This window comes from Myripristis murdjan, chromosome 11 (genome assembly GCF_902150065.1).
Source record: "Myripristis murdjan chromosome 11, fMyrMur1.1, whole genome shotgun sequence".
NCBI lineage: Eukaryota > Metazoa > Chordata > Actinopteri > Holocentriformes > Holocentridae > Myripristis > Myripristis murdjan.
Genome location: NC_043990.1, coordinates 18,502,262 through 18,517,190, shown reverse-complemented (window position 1 = coordinate 18,517,190; position 14,929 = coordinate 18,502,262). Strand labels below are relative to the sequence as shown.

At 44.3% G+C, this 14,929-nt stretch overlaps 1 protein-coding gene across 3 annotated transcripts; it reads right to left on the bottom strand.

Moving 5' to 3' along the window:
• Window positions 1-1,251: 1,251 nt before the first annotated feature.
• ubp1 (upstream binding protein 1) lies at window positions 1,252-14,219 on the bottom strand. 3 transcript variants are annotated; one of them, XM_030064498.1, is made up of 17 exons: window positions 13,223-13,507; window positions 12,498-12,719; window positions 9,940-10,091; window positions 8,668-8,744; window positions 8,442-8,547; window positions 8,238-8,344; window positions 7,948-8,100; window positions 7,684-7,794; window positions 7,183-7,290; window positions 6,740-6,846; window positions 6,567-6,621; window positions 5,255-5,348; window positions 4,632-4,722; window positions 4,400-4,518; window positions 4,153-4,295; window positions 3,477-3,528; window positions 1,252-3,298 (listed from the first exon to the last, which is right to left on the bottom strand). In XM_030064498.1, the coding sequence occupies exons 2-17, from the start codon at window positions 12,611-12,613 to the stop codon at window positions 3,261-3,263; spliced, it is 1,629 nt and encodes a 542-aa protein (XP_029920358.1). In that variant the 5' UTR covers window positions 12,614-12,719; window positions 13,223-13,507; the 3' UTR covers window positions 1,252-3,260. The 3 variants fall into 3 exon arrangements, with proteins under 3 accessions (XP_029920358.1, XP_029920360.1, XP_029920357.1); XM_030064500.1 differs by lacking the exons at window positions 12,498-12,719; window positions 13,223-13,507 and adding an exon at window positions 14,128-14,219; XM_030064497.1 differs by having other exon boundaries at window positions 12,498-13,507.
• Between the last annotated feature and the right edge of the window lie 710 nt (window positions 14,220-14,929).

Below are 14,929 nucleotides of genomic sequence, written 5' to 3'. Positions count from 1 at the left end.
AACACTATTTGAAACATGTGATATCTAATACCCAAATAATGTAGTTTGGATGAAATGAAGACTTGTGGCGATAAAGGTGTCATTTGATTTTTCATATTTTGAAAAATAGAGTGATGAACCTCTGATTTTGCCATGAGGCTGTGAAGCAAATTTCTCACATCAGTGGATGCGCTGAAAAATTTCAGCGCCTACCGAAATTTTATGCATGGACTGGCTCATGTCCTGTGATAGTGCAAACCAAATTTCGTACAATCCATGCAGCCCATTATGATAAAATTTTGCTCTTTTGTGGCGCCCCCTTGAGGTGAAAAGCAGTGCACCTTTAAATGTGAACCTGGTGACAGCTATTGTCTAAAATTTCGAGTTGGCATCTCAATGCTTTTCAATAACTGTTCATTTTTGGAAATTACCTTTGTTGACAAAAACTGATTGTATAATTGAAATGACTGAAATTCTGATTTTTTTTTTTAACACCTTAAAACCAGCGAAGTCTAGATGATCTTACGTTTTGGTCCGACAGGTTCAGCAATTATTTTTGATCAAGATATATAATAGCTTTGGGAAAATCAAGAGAAAGTTGCACAATGTTCAGCAAGGATGCAAATGACTTGAGAAATTAAAATTAAAGTATTGTGAGGCTTAATCATGATACTGAGTATTATAGCACCACCAAAGGGTAATTTTTTTCTGCCTGATTAATGGGTAGAATTTGCAACCCACCTGCTTCTTTTCTTGTTTTCCACTCTTAACCACAATTACTGCAAACTTTTAGCAGAGACAAGTATAAAAAAAAGAAAAATGAGAACAAAAACAATAGAGCTCCAACAGCTTCACTGCTTGGACTCCTAATAATGATATAGGACTCAGAATAAAGTTATGAAATCATTTATTTCCAGCACAGGTGGTTGTGTACATCTCCAGCATACGGTACTGTGCACATGAGAAGCATCATCATCATCATCAACATCAGGCTGTACATGAACGGTGATCGCCTCTCCTGCTCGCTCACTCACTCAGTCAGTCACTTCCACAAACACACACAAAGGACAGGCTCTGAGGGGACCAAAACTGCTCACCAGAGTAGACCTGACGTGGTATCACATCCACTCTTTATTGAGTAATATTGAGTCAATAATCACAATATGCTGTGCTGTGGTACTCATTTCCCTGCAGAAACCTCAAGAGCTACAGGCCTCCCTCTGGAGCGAGGTGAGACAGGAACATAGACACTTTTCAGTTTCAACATTCTCTTTTTTTTGTTCTCCTCTCACAGGCAGGTAAGAAAAGGGCGTGGCTGTAGGACTACCAACTAGACATCAAGTTTGATTTCTGTGTTTTTCAGTGCAGGCTTGGTCTTTAACATCTGGAAAAAGAGGGCGGGGCTACACTTTGACATGAACCAAACTATCCCATCCCTTCCATCCCCCCTCTTCCCCCATGCTCTTTACTACATGGCAAACACAATTTCATCATGCCGACAGGAAAAAAGTTTGTGACAACTACTGACATAAGTCAACTAAGTCTTCTTTGCAAGAATTTCAAGAACGAAAAATTATTACCATGCACACACACACGTCCTTACACTTACAAGAGTGTACACACACACGCGCACACACTATATGCACTGCCAGACACTGTTCACCTGAAGGGAGAGGGCAGGGGATGGGGCTGCAAAACAACGGCGGCACTCAGGACGTCAGGGCACACACACAAACGCCCTGTCCTTCCTGTGTTCAGCTACATAAAAACACAATAATCTGCAGACAGAAGTGTGCTGTACGAGCTGACACACGTCTCTCTAGTCTACAGGATAAGACACTGGAAACCGGGCTACCGCACTGATACGTTTCTACTGGAGCTTTGTGTGATGGTTTGTGTCTTGCTGAATAGATCCTGGAATGGAGGATTCACTACTTTGTACATGCAGTACACGAGCAACTCCACTAGATAAGGGTTTCATTTGCCACGTGCAACACTCTTGAGTGAGTCTAACTACCAAGCTGTACAGAGCCAGTGAGGCTTTGCTGATCGATCTGAAACCCGTTTGGTCCACTTCATCGGTTTTGGATGGGCACTGCTGCTCTGCCCCCAAGTGGTGCTGCATGTCAGTCTGCTACAGAGGCTTCGTCTTCCTCTCTCCCCCGGCATTCGTTTCAAGTGAATGTCTTCAAAATTCATGGCCAAAATCCCAGAAGGCGTAAACCATACTGCTCTAATCAGTGATTCTAAGTCAGTACAGCAAACAGAGGGGGCAAAAAGAAGTGTATGCGCTGCGTATGTGTGTGTATTTGTGTGTGAAGCAAGGGTGCTGACCCTAACTGAAAACCCAGTATGGCACCAGAAACAAGTCATTTCACGTGACAGAAACAGGAACAACTCATCCATAAATAAAGCATCAACTAAAAACAATAAAAGCTCAGGCAGAGTATAACATAAATGAAGTTTTAAAGAAACTAGAGCTGAGTGTGACGACGTCGTGTCAACGCAGGGCAATCAGCAGACAGAAATATGGCTGCAAGTCTTCCTGACTCATTCCGTTTGATAAGAGATATGTTAGATCAGTCTACTTTTTTCAGCTTTTTTTTTTTTTTTTTTAAATGTAGGTGACAACATCCACATATGACACCATTTTAGTGGAGATCTGGACATTTCTGGAGTTAATTAAGCTTGGCTGAACTGTAAATGGGTGTGGTTTATTAAGACCAAACCCCCCATAGTATGCTGGCAACAGCTAACGACTAAACAAGCAGAGTAAGTCGGGTTTCCCCTCTAAGCAAGTTAGTATGTTGAGTTTACATGCTGTTCAGCATAACAGATCAAATACTGGCCTAGTACTGGTTGTGTGAGCTATTTAGGCTGGCCAGACCATCACACTCTTCCCTCTTTCCTCAAGCCTCTCCCTATCCCTTCCCACATAGAACCATATATAAAAGACAAAAAAAATAACATACTAAAATGAAATGAAAATACATAGCACGTCATGAGCGCTCCCGTAACTCTACACCCCCAGTCTCTCCTCTTATAACTAATCTCCCCCATTAATAGTGTTTTCAATATGAAACAATGGACACACCCATGTCAGATTCTAACATTTACATGGCTTAGCTCAGTCTCTCTGCCTTCCATCAAGTCATCTGAACATTTAGAGAGAGAGAGGGAGGGAGGAAGTATGAGGGGAGAGAGGAGAGAGAGAGGGACAGAGGGAGGCTTCTGCTCCAAAACAGAGGGTGGAGTGTTAGCGATGCCATCAGTCTTCCTCACTACTTCAGGATTAAATGGAGTCCTTCACCCAATTCATCTGCAGAGGGAGAAAAGTGAGAGAAAGGCAGAGTTACATTCGATCCTTATCAAATTATCATCTACTGGGCCTGATGACATGGTGATTTACAGCACAGGGCTAAAAACATTAAAATCTCATCTAAGTTGAGAAGACACTGCCAGGTCCTGAAGTTAGTGCTGAGTCATTATGAACTGACCTTTGAGAGTGCTGATCAAAAAACAGCTCTCGTCAGGCAAGTTGTAAACCATCTGGAAGAGAAAACAAGAGAAAAACAAACACATGTGAGATGAAATGATGTGGCTAGACAAACACTCCTGTCAACTTCTAGAGAATTTTTTTTTCTTTGTATTTGAAGGACATGGGAGATAAATACTTAATTAAATTAACTTACTCTTGAATTACATACCTTTTTTTTTTTTTTAATTTAAAATGTATACACATAATCCAACACAAAATGTTGAATGGAAAGGTTGTGCAACATAGCGAGAGAAAGCCTTTTTATGCAGAATGCGGAAAAGCCAGGCTAAAATAGATCAGAAGCAGTGTTGAATGGTTTACATGACAAATGTGTTCACTATGAATTCACATCATGCTCTAATAAACAAACAACAACAAATAATCTGGGTACAAAACCGCAGCACCCTCAGTAGAGACTGACATGAACAGCAGAGCCGTTCAGAGTCAGAGGTGTGGCTTAGTGAAGTGGATACAACACAGCGAGATGTGCCACATGCAAATCACATGCAAATAAATAATGAGACAGGGTGGTGCACTCTTCCTGGTCAGATAGCAGACAACGACATTTGGGCACTATTTATCACTTCCTCTGCACAGTATGACTGTATGCTGTGTGTGTGTGTGTGTGTGTGTACCTGGTCACTAAGTAGAATGTGTATGCCTGTGGGCCCCTGCCGGTACACCTGGTTGATCTTTCCCAGTGGCAGGCTGCACACACACGCCATCTTGCGGATCAGTTCTGCTGCTGTCAGCTCCTCCAGGTACAGAGCATGGTACACTGTAAAGACACACACATGTTGAAATAAACCAAATACACACATTCCCTTATGGACTGACATCAATGTTGCGTCAGTGGCTGTGCACAAACACAGAGCTCTGTACCGTATAAACTAGACGGGTTTGTGTGCTCTCCGTTCTCGTTGTTGCCACGTCTCTCCAGCAGGGGGCTCTCACTGGGAGACTCCTGACAGACGTACACTGTCAGCCTCGGACGCACAGACCTACACAGACACGCAAACAAGTTATGCACTGGCATGCACACCGCCGGCGTCGAGATGTGTGCATACCTACGAGCCCACAGACAGAAATGCAAGCAAACATGCCCGCACCACACCTGGATTTAAGTGCATTGAAGAGCCTGATCCCATCAGCTGGCCCACAGATCTGGACCAGGTCGTCCCGGGTCAGCTTCAACAAATCAGAACCTGCTCAACAAGGTGCCCAGGGAGAGAGGGGAGGAGAAAGAGAAGGAGAATTTTAATCATTCAGCAGCAGCGGTGAAAAGCAGCAAAGTACACTCACTCAAACACTGTAATTAAGTGCAATTTAGAGGCAGTGGCACTTTACTTGAGTAGTTCCATTTTGTGAGACTGTACTTTTATTGCACTACATTTTTAGAGGGAAATATTGTGGTGTTTACTGCACTACATTTATCTGAGAGTTGAAATTAATAGTTACTTTTATATGCAAAACATAAAATATGAGTTAAAATTATCTGACTGTTATATGGAGCAGTCAGAGCTTCAACATCAAAATATTCCTTACAGCATCAATAAAACCCAGAAAGGAATAATTATTTACAATGACTGCATTTACTTTTCATAGTTATGTACATTTACTACAAATACTTTTGTAACTTATGTATGGCTACTTTTACCCACTGTTCCACCACTGTTCCGCAGCCAGTACTAGACAATATCCATGTTTTACTGTGTGTGTGTGTGTGTGTGTGTGTACCTGAGAAGTGAGAAAAGAGTCGTGTGTAGGAGCTGAAGCGGTTTTTGAGCAGCCATTTCTGGGCGTCCTGTATGGAGGCGGTGGGGCTCAACTGCTGTAGAGGGGGACAACACACCACGATGACACATGGGGGAGGGTTTCATCTTCCACACACATAAATAATACCTCACTCACTCCCATTCATCCATCATCGTATACATCCATCCTCTGTACATCGGTTCATGTATAATGTAGCCACAGTGGAAACTGACCTTTGTGGCACCACCACATCTTTCACTCAGTCCCATTCAATTCAAGCTTGTCATTCCACATCACACACATGTACAGTGAAATGAAAAGGTTTTCCTCGGGGTCGTCCTTTTCCAAACATGACTAACAATCAGAGCAGCATGAAGAAAATAAAACAAATCAGTGCTACAATACATCATGCTGCAGCAATGCAAAGGGAAGGTTGGGTCGCACATGTTGAAGTCATCAGAACTGAGAACAAGTTTATTATGCGATAGAGTAGTAATGAGTGTCTGATGCGGGATAATTCAAGTATTTGAGCATAAAGAATCACATTATACAGGTATTATCCAGCATTAATCCATAAACGTATCCATCTGTCTTGTATCTATTATAAATTAGGGCTGTACCAGATGCAGTATCCTCAGCTGACTCAGATTGCACCGCTCCAAAACAACAACTCGAATATATGTTGTATTTAATTCACAGCCTTACTGGCAAAAACAAAATGCTTTGACCCAAGTTTGAGTGTTGAGTCACAATGTTATCAATAATAACAGTAAATCAAAACAGCAATCATCAATTACTACAGAATCCTACAAATTTATCTGAGCATTTAACAAATCGATACAATTTATAAAGACAGCGGCATAAAGATTTTAGTTGCCAGCCAATTTGAAATAGCATGCCTCATCGTCAGAGTTATGAGACAGCAAAGAGGTACTCTGGTTAGATGAACTTCTTATAACATACTTCTTTATTTACATTAGATAAATTATTAGGTAATCTTTGGAAAATGTAGACAAATCAATAAGCATATTAAATAGATCAGGTGTAAATTCACATAGTTGTATATTTTCAGCAGCAGGAACACTCATGGAAGTGCATCTTGTCAGTAAAATGCTACATTTAATCTATTTGTCATGATATTGTAATGTCCATTGTCCTAAAAGAACAAACAAAAACAAACAAAACTTCTCAGTCAGTTGCAGGGGGTCTATCATAGATTGTGTGATTTGTTGACTTTCAAAGCAGCCCTTTTATAAATCAGTTCATGTATAATGTGTGCAGAGTGCAGACTAACCTCTGAGTTGCCATGGCTGGCAGGATCTGCTTGGTGATTAGGAGAGGACGAGTCACTGGAACACAGGGGACAACATTTACTCAGAGAACTGAGACCGACTACACTCAGAAAGGCCAAACTGAAGCAAGCACACACACACACACACACACACACACACACACACACACAGTTACCTGTCTGGGACAGAGGAGGCTGAGTAGGTGGACAGAGGGGCGGAGGTGAAGGAGGGGGTAGCTGCCTGGTTGGTGCTGACGTAGGCGTTGTCTGGCCATGGGGAACACTGCGAGAAGACACACAGACGTCAATACAACACATAACAGATAATAGCACAGCCTCACACAGGCGACTAACTTGGTTAACACTGCAGGCTGATCCAACTACTCTGAAACAAAAGCCTGACCGCTCCTGAAAACCTTAGTGTGGATTAGATGGAGATGGAATGATGGGATAGAGGAAATATGTTTGCAAACAGCCTCTGACCCACCCTGGAGACATGATGAGCAACATATCATCTGTGACCAACTCTGTCAGACTACGAGCAGGTGTGTAAAAAGGATCAGTGTCTGGGGGCAGGTTGTAGGTGGAGGAGTGGAAGAGAGGGGAGCAGGGTGCTTACACTGCCTCTCTTGGCCAGGGAGTCGCCACAGTCAGCGGGTAGTGTCCGCTTGCTGGACTTTTTCAGCTCGTGGTCGCCTGCATCCTCTATGATGGGCTCAAGCCTCATCTACATACAGACACACAGCAGAGTTAGCCAGCCAGCAAAAGGGAAATGAAAACACACAATGAATGCCCCAGGGCAAACACTCCAGTCCACTATATACAACCTGAGTGCAGTCTTGCTATGGCATACAAGTGTAGGAAATTTCTACCATTTGCTACTGACACTAGGGCACTTGCTACAACAGGAGTGAGAAAATCATAGATTTCCAGACCCATTTAACATTTTAATCTATACTCACTAATAAAAACCCAGACACATTTACATAACATGCACCACTCCCATGAGTGCAAGCATTTTTACATTAATGCCTTGCTGCAAACTGAGGTGCTGCGGTCACCGGGATACACAGACTCAAAATTAGGATGCAGTCTTGGTGGCATGGGACTGCACACTGACCTCTGACAGGATAGTGGTATCGTAAGAAGGCTGGTACTTCTCCTTCTCTTGAGCTGTGCGTTTCTCCATCTTCTCCCTGTCTGTCTTCTGCTTGCGGTCGGCCCCCTTTGGCTGAGCGGGATGCGAAGACAGGAGAGGGGAACAGAGCAAGAGGAATGCTGATCAGATGTGACAAATACAAGGGCAGGTGCATGAGCTAGCTTAGCATATCAAAATAATTTCAGAAAGTGTAAGAACTGGTTCTGTGAGAGTGTGTATGTATACCTTGAAGACTTTAATTTGGCAGGAGGCAGAGTGGAGGTGCTCAGTGTATTCTCCACTGTCTCCCTGGGCGAATGTGTCAATCTGGATCCTGAAGGGAACACCCTTCTCTCCACCATGCTTCCTGGGAGTGAACTCTGTGCTGATGCAGTGCACCTGCAGACAGGGAGGGCAGAGGGTATGTGTGTGTGTCGTTTTAACAGCCGTTTGATGTAGACAGTTCGTGCCACACCCAACAGCTGCCATGAAAGAGAGACACTGTGTGTGTGTGTGTGTGTGTGTATGTGTGTTACCTGCACAAATACAGAAGCTCTCTTGTTGATGTCCCAGAGGAACTCTGCAGCGTTGAGCTGGGAGGGGTTGGTCTTGGGCTCCACAATGCCCACTGACATAGGAATATCTGCCTCACACACACACACACACACACACACACATTAGAACACTAAATCACACGTATGGGACAGGTGAAATAAAAGCTTGTTGCCAGGTGGCTGTACCGATGTCAAGGAGACGGTCACCAGGACGATTCCACTTCCAGCCCTCCAGCTGCTGGTGCTCTGTGTACTGCAGCCGACGGTCATGGAACACCACTCGCACTATGCTCTGCACACACACACACACACACACACACACACACACACACCCAGTTTATGTATACAATACTCCTGATGTTTATAAAAACCTTTCCCTGCCACTGTATACTAGTTGTGTGTTTGCTCTCACCTTAACCATCTTGTTGTTGAGCTCTGGTAACTCCCCTGGCTTCCTGTTGTCCAACATACGCACCTCATAAGACTGGCCTGGGAGAGACGGAGTTCATCACATCAGTAGAAAGAAAGAAAAATGACAGAGAGAGACAGCTGTGACGGTAAAAACAGGAGGACTGCACACTTCTCTCCAAGTTACATATTTTTTTTTATTTAGATCACAAACATGTTTCTGCAGTTTGCCTTCATCAGGGTGTCACGATCATGAAAATTAATCAGGATGTTAAATAGGCTTGGGTGTCGGCTGTCCGTATATGAGTGGGGAACACATGGAATGATTCCTATATAAATGCACTGGGTTGAATATAACTAAACTATAATATAAGATTATGTGATTTTCTCTGTATAAAAGCTGGGGGAGGGAATGCGTTATTGGGCTTATCAAAGCACAGTCACAACACTTCCACAAGGCTCAACAGTAAATCCTGACTTCACAGAACCACTGCCTTCTGCACTGATTGAACCATAACCTGGCAACAATTGGGCTTACCCTCACATAATACTAATATAATAATAGATAATTGCCAGTTAAAAATCATGCATCTCAACCCAATGCAATGGCTGACTGTTCCATCTTGAAACCGCACACTCAGCAGCTCATGAAGTGCTTTGCATTAACATACCACAGAGCTAAGGGGGCTCAGAGTAGCATTTTCTTTTTTAAAATCAATGCACCATCAAATTAATACAATGGTATAATCACTGTGCACAAATGTTTAGGCAAGTGGTAGCTTCTATCTAAGGTTAGTGGTATTGTTCATGCTAGCGTTTATCAAAAGGGCAAATTTCCCAGACTCCCTGTTTATGCTGTATGAACAGCGGCCCTCTTGCCTTCTTGTGCCATAAATAAACATTCCTTTGTGCCATAAAGCAGATGTACAGAGTTGAAAGCCAGCCCGGTGGCACTGGCACACAATGTAACCTGCAGTGTAAAGACTGCCAAGCTTCTCAGCAATGGCTTCATTTGTTTACAGTTATTATGCTAATAGCTCAAAATTAATGTGGTAATGATTTCGTGTCAGCAAAATGCTACATGGAGTTGCCTCAGCTGCTTAAAAAGAATTACATCAGAGCATTGGATGGCGTAAGACTGAACAAAATTCACTACCACTAGCTTTGACAGAAAAAAATGCGTATAAGATAATGATCTTACTGACAAAAATCAAAACAAAAATGTGGTCAAGAGCAAGCGAGATGCTGTGTTGAATGTATTCTGAGTGTGTCTCACCTTGATTTAGGTATGTGAGCGTCTCGTCATGCAGCTTGACAGCGGGCGAGGTGGCGGCACACAGCACATACTGGAATGGGGGATTTTTGGTCTCATTTTCGGAGGGAAGGCTGGAGTCCTCCTGCTTAAAGATGGGCAGAGCCAGCACATCACTGGAGAGACAGATAGAGAGGAGACGGGGGAAAGAAAAAAGAGGGGGAGACAGATAAACAAGGGGTGAGCATGGATATGAAGTATAAGAGAGAAGGGAACAGAAAATTCACCATGAAAATAGTGGTTAGTCTTCTGAGCCATTTTAGGGTCGCACAGTTTGAAGGATTTTCTGTGCTTGTTTACAGCAAAAGCCTTAAATTAGTAAATGAATCAATTCCATTGGTGCATTTTCCTTGCTAGTGGCATCAACATTTTTAAACAGACTTTGTTTGGTCCTAATGTTGTTTTAAGCTTCCTGGGAATTATGAAACCACAATACCATTGGAGAGGCAGTCTGACGGAAACAGTATGATCCCCGCATCACTAACAGAGACAAGAAATCCTGCTTTATCTTTTCTTGTTTTGCCTGGTGTAATTAGGCCCCTCTAAAAATACTTGTAATGGCCTTTCACTGTTTTTATAAGGGGTTCTGCCCTGAGCACCATCAGGGGTAAGATGATACTTAGCCTTCTCATACTCTGATAAATAAATCATTCTACTGGTTGATTTTACAACAGGCCAGTTTCGCACAGGTGACGGGGGTTCTACACTCAAATTGCCTTGGAGGATTCCTGTTATGCACAAGGCCACAGCGGGATGAGAGAACAAAAACACCCCAAGATACCCATAACTGCTGACACACACACTCTCGCACTATCTCTCACACTTGGCAGCCACACCAGACAGCCAACCCGCCCTCAGATCACCCTGACAAATGCTGCAGAAGTGTCAACAACGAGTGCACAGAGAGAGAAGGGAGTGTGTATGAGTGTGTGTGTGTATATAAACCTCAGACAGTGGCTGTGCAGAAAGGTTTCCCATCTATGCCAAGAAATGTGGATCATGGCATCTCATTAATTGGAGAACTTACTGGCAAGTCTTTATTCTGTTCCAATGCAAAGCCAAACCTATAAAAAAATAACTTGACAATTCCAAAGCATTCCTTCAATACCTTTCTCCCCTTTGTTTCACAACACTCCTCCAAACCCATAGCCCGCTGCGTGTACTCAGTCTCATCTAATCATATGCTCCCACAAACTTGCTGCTATGTTTTCTCTGCATCCCCTCCAAGGGTGGATGCCCAGACAGGACCAGACTGGGTGCCAGTTGTAGGGCCATAGCCCCATTTAGCCCTGCTGCCCAGGAAACTGCATCTGCTTCCTGAAACCTGAGGAGACAGCTACACACAGCGAGACATTCTGTTCCTACTGTACCCACCAGCTGCTGACTCCAAACATGCCCCCCTCCACCCCACACACACAGATAGCCGTGCCCCCAAAGACCCTGACGCTCCCTCTCTCCCTCTCTTTTCACTGCTTCACACACATGCAACCTATCACTTAAATACTACTCGCTCGCTCTCAACAGGGACCTGCATGCACCTACGTCACACACAGATAAACACACACTAAAAGCAGATGGCTGGAGAGGTGGCTGATAAGACAGCTGTGTGTCCTGGGAACTTCTCGCCTCAATCACAGACAAATTTATCTCCTTTTCCTGCTCCATATATTACAGTGCAACCCAGCCGTTACATACAGTACAGCAACATCCACACCTATGAAATCCATCTTAACCGGTCAGCTATAACAACATGACACAGCCAACTTTCAAACAAGCACAACAGACTTCTCAATGTATGACAAAGTAGTGACTAACTTAGACAAAGTAATACCGACTCACTCAGTGTTTCCTTGACTCATAAGATGTCAGTCAGTGTCGTGTAAGAAGGGATAGATGGAGCTGACTGACTATTAATTGCTGGCAAATCGACACCTGTAAATGGAGTAAACTGTTAACATGGAAGATGGGCATTTGATATTGGGCTGCATGTCTGTCTACTGAGAAGGGCTTGGTAACAAAGGTAGGCAGTGTGTGAGAGGGACTATCATCAGCACCTGCACTGATGTTATCAATCTGAGTAGCCACAAGAGGTTCCTTTCAGGCAGATTTTGCTCCAGTTTAGAATATGTATTGTTGAGGTCTTTCACTCACACACACACACCGCCATAATTTGAGCAGCAGGCTGCCTTGTTATTGCTTGTATCTTTGTCCCTTACATTTTAACACACATACTTTGTCTGGATTTGAGTGGAGTGGAGGAATTAATCTTTGTCCCAGACTGAGGCACCCTGCTGAGACTTCCCCTTCCCAAATCCCCAAAACAAAGAGAACTCATCACACTTACACAAAGGAGATCTCTCTCTCTCACACACACACTCTCACACACACAGACACACACGCACGCGCGCGCGCGAAGGAGTAACGTTAACACCTCCAGATTTAGTCAAGACACAACAATGTTCTCCCTAGCGACCCCATGCTTCCCTTGGCATGTTGCAAAAAGCCTGGTCTATTCCTCTAACCTCATGCTGTAGGCGCCAGCCCCCAGCTCCTGCCCGATGCCTGACAGACTGGCATCGAAATCATGCACCAGCCCCGACTCGATGGTGGCGTCGTCCATCTTCAGCACCCAGGCCATCGCCCCCAACTCCTTCTCCTCCGCTTCTACTCGAAGGGCCGCCAGCTTGCTTCAGGGACGAGAGATGGGCTAGCGAGCGAGCGAGCTGCAGCTTCTGCCTGCTGAGCTGGAGTAACACGATGAAAGAAAAGTTACGCTGCTAGCCACTTAGCTGCTCCTTGGCAAGTTGGGCAGGCGAATAGGTAGCATTCCGCACAAACTGGAGGTAGCTATCGCCATATGTTAACTCCGGATTATTTTGTGGCTCTTTTCACAAAACATGACGGTCCATAACAGGCAAGCCGTTTGATTAAAGTAACGTTACCGCTAAGTTAGAGAGTCCACTCAGCTAGAAAACGTTAGTCGTGAGGAGGAGAGGTGATTGTCGGCATGCTAGCTAACAGCCAGCTAGCTTTACAAAAGGCAACTTAGCAAGCTAACGTGAACTTAGCGGGCCCTTTTATTAACAGAGTCTCCAAGCGGTCTAGCTAACGTTAGCACAACACGATACAAAACAGCAGCGAGAACAAGGTTAATGTTTTAAGCAGCGAATCCACACCGCATCCCACGCAGCGTCTTTACAGCTGTTGCTAGCTCGCTACGCGGCTAACTAGCATTAACTTCACTTGCTTGGGATCAACTGTGTGATGATGTCTGGAAACCTATGAGAAGCTCCCCTCCAGCGCTTCCTGTGCCATCCCAGGCCGCTCTGCTCTTTTCATCGCGGTACTGGAGCGACCGCTAAGGCTCCCGGTCCGTCAAACGCAATTCTTCAACAATCCAAAGTGCAGTAGTTGACCCAAAACCAGGCAACATCAACATGGCTCCCACAGCTATACTGTCCGTCTCTGAAGCCTCCCTACCAGCACCAGCACCAGCCGCAGGAAGGATGCCAGGGAGGCGCTCAGCCAATCACAGAGCGCCTCTTGTGCCCAGCGCACACCGACTAGCCAATGAGCGGGCTCTGAGCTTCCGTCATTGTGTCTGTGCCCGTGGCTCTGCACTGATACTCTGCTACCCAGGAACTGTATAAACACAACACGCACGCACACACGCACGCACGCACACACGCACGCACGCACACACACAACGCACGGTGTTTTTATGAGAATAGTTATTCTCATAAATAACACTTAATATTATTTATAATAATATAATCATTTAATGATAATACTTTTAGAATAGTTACTCTGATAAACAAAAGATCAGGTGACTTGCAGACTAACACTATCTCACCCCTTCACACACAAATATGCATATCTATACTTTCTCTTTCACTGCCGCAACACACCGATTCTATAAGGCCTCGTTTGCAGATTAGGGCGCTGGCCAAACTTGTCTGTTCCAAAGTCAAAGAAAAGCGATTTCTTTATCAACCAAAAATAGTTACTCATTAACACATGTTCACGATAGCTGCTGTCAAGTCTTAACAATTCATACTGTTGGCAAATCTACGGCCACACACACACTCACAAAGCAAACCAAAGCAAATACATGAGGAATGTCTCTTTATTTAACATATCGCAGATCCGTACCGTGTGTAGCTGCTGCAGCTGGGTCGCTGTTGCACTGGGGGTCGGAAGTTTTCAGTGTAGGGCTGCCAGAACAGCATGTCGGCTCAGGATCAGCTGTCGTTCACTCCTATTCCAAGTTAACACTCAGCCCGGTGCCGTGGTAGTCCACACATAAGTTATCTTTCATGCTGCAAAGTTGTTGAGTGTTGAAGATGAGTATGGCGCGCTCAGCGGCAGCGTCTCTGCTCCCTGCGCCCTCGTCAATAATTATCCAGCAGTCGGACCCTGGACACTGCGCGCACCCGCGACTATGGGTGGTAGTGTTTGAGTTTTCCAATCAGGGAAACTCACTACACACGCTATTTGGCCTTAGAGAAGACCCGCCTCATGAGTGCATTTAACTTTATCCACCTAAACTGTAGCACAACCTTTACCTATGCAAAACCAAGGCGTGGACGTAAATCCGGTTATGTCAAGTCAAGGGGACACAGTTGCCACACTTGAGCCAAAATTTCTGCAAACAAAATTCTGCAAACATGTATTTTGCAACCATACCTTTAAATCATATCAGGGAAGTATTCACTTCATCAAACTACTCTGTTTCAAGATTTAACCCGCAGAACCTAAACTGGTCGAAGTTTTTCTGGCAAATGCTATTTAGATGCAGGGACTTAACCTTGGTGGAGTGACTGCTGGGAGGCCAGAGGTTAGCTGAGGATGGTATCTGGGACTTGCTCATAGCTGCAGCTAAATTTACAGCCCACAGAACAGATGCAAACATGAAGTTCACCACTGATATGTGACTTCTTGTGTACATTATGTT

Excerpts from the sequence above, each read along its gene's own strand:
- ubp1 (XM_030064497.1), bottom strand. The coding sequence starts at position 12,613 with ATGGCCTGGGTGCTGAAGATGGACGACGCCACCATCGAGTCGGGGCTG. Across the intron at positions 7,291-7,683 it reads ATACCACTATCCTGTCAGAG|ATGAGGCTTGAGCCCATCAT; the intron begins GTCAGTGTGCAG and ends GTCTGTATGTAG. Across the intron at positions 3,299-3,476 it reads TTTGATCAGCACTCTCAAAG|ATGAATTGGGTGAAGGACTC; the intron begins GTCAGTTCATAA and ends CTCCCTCTGCAG.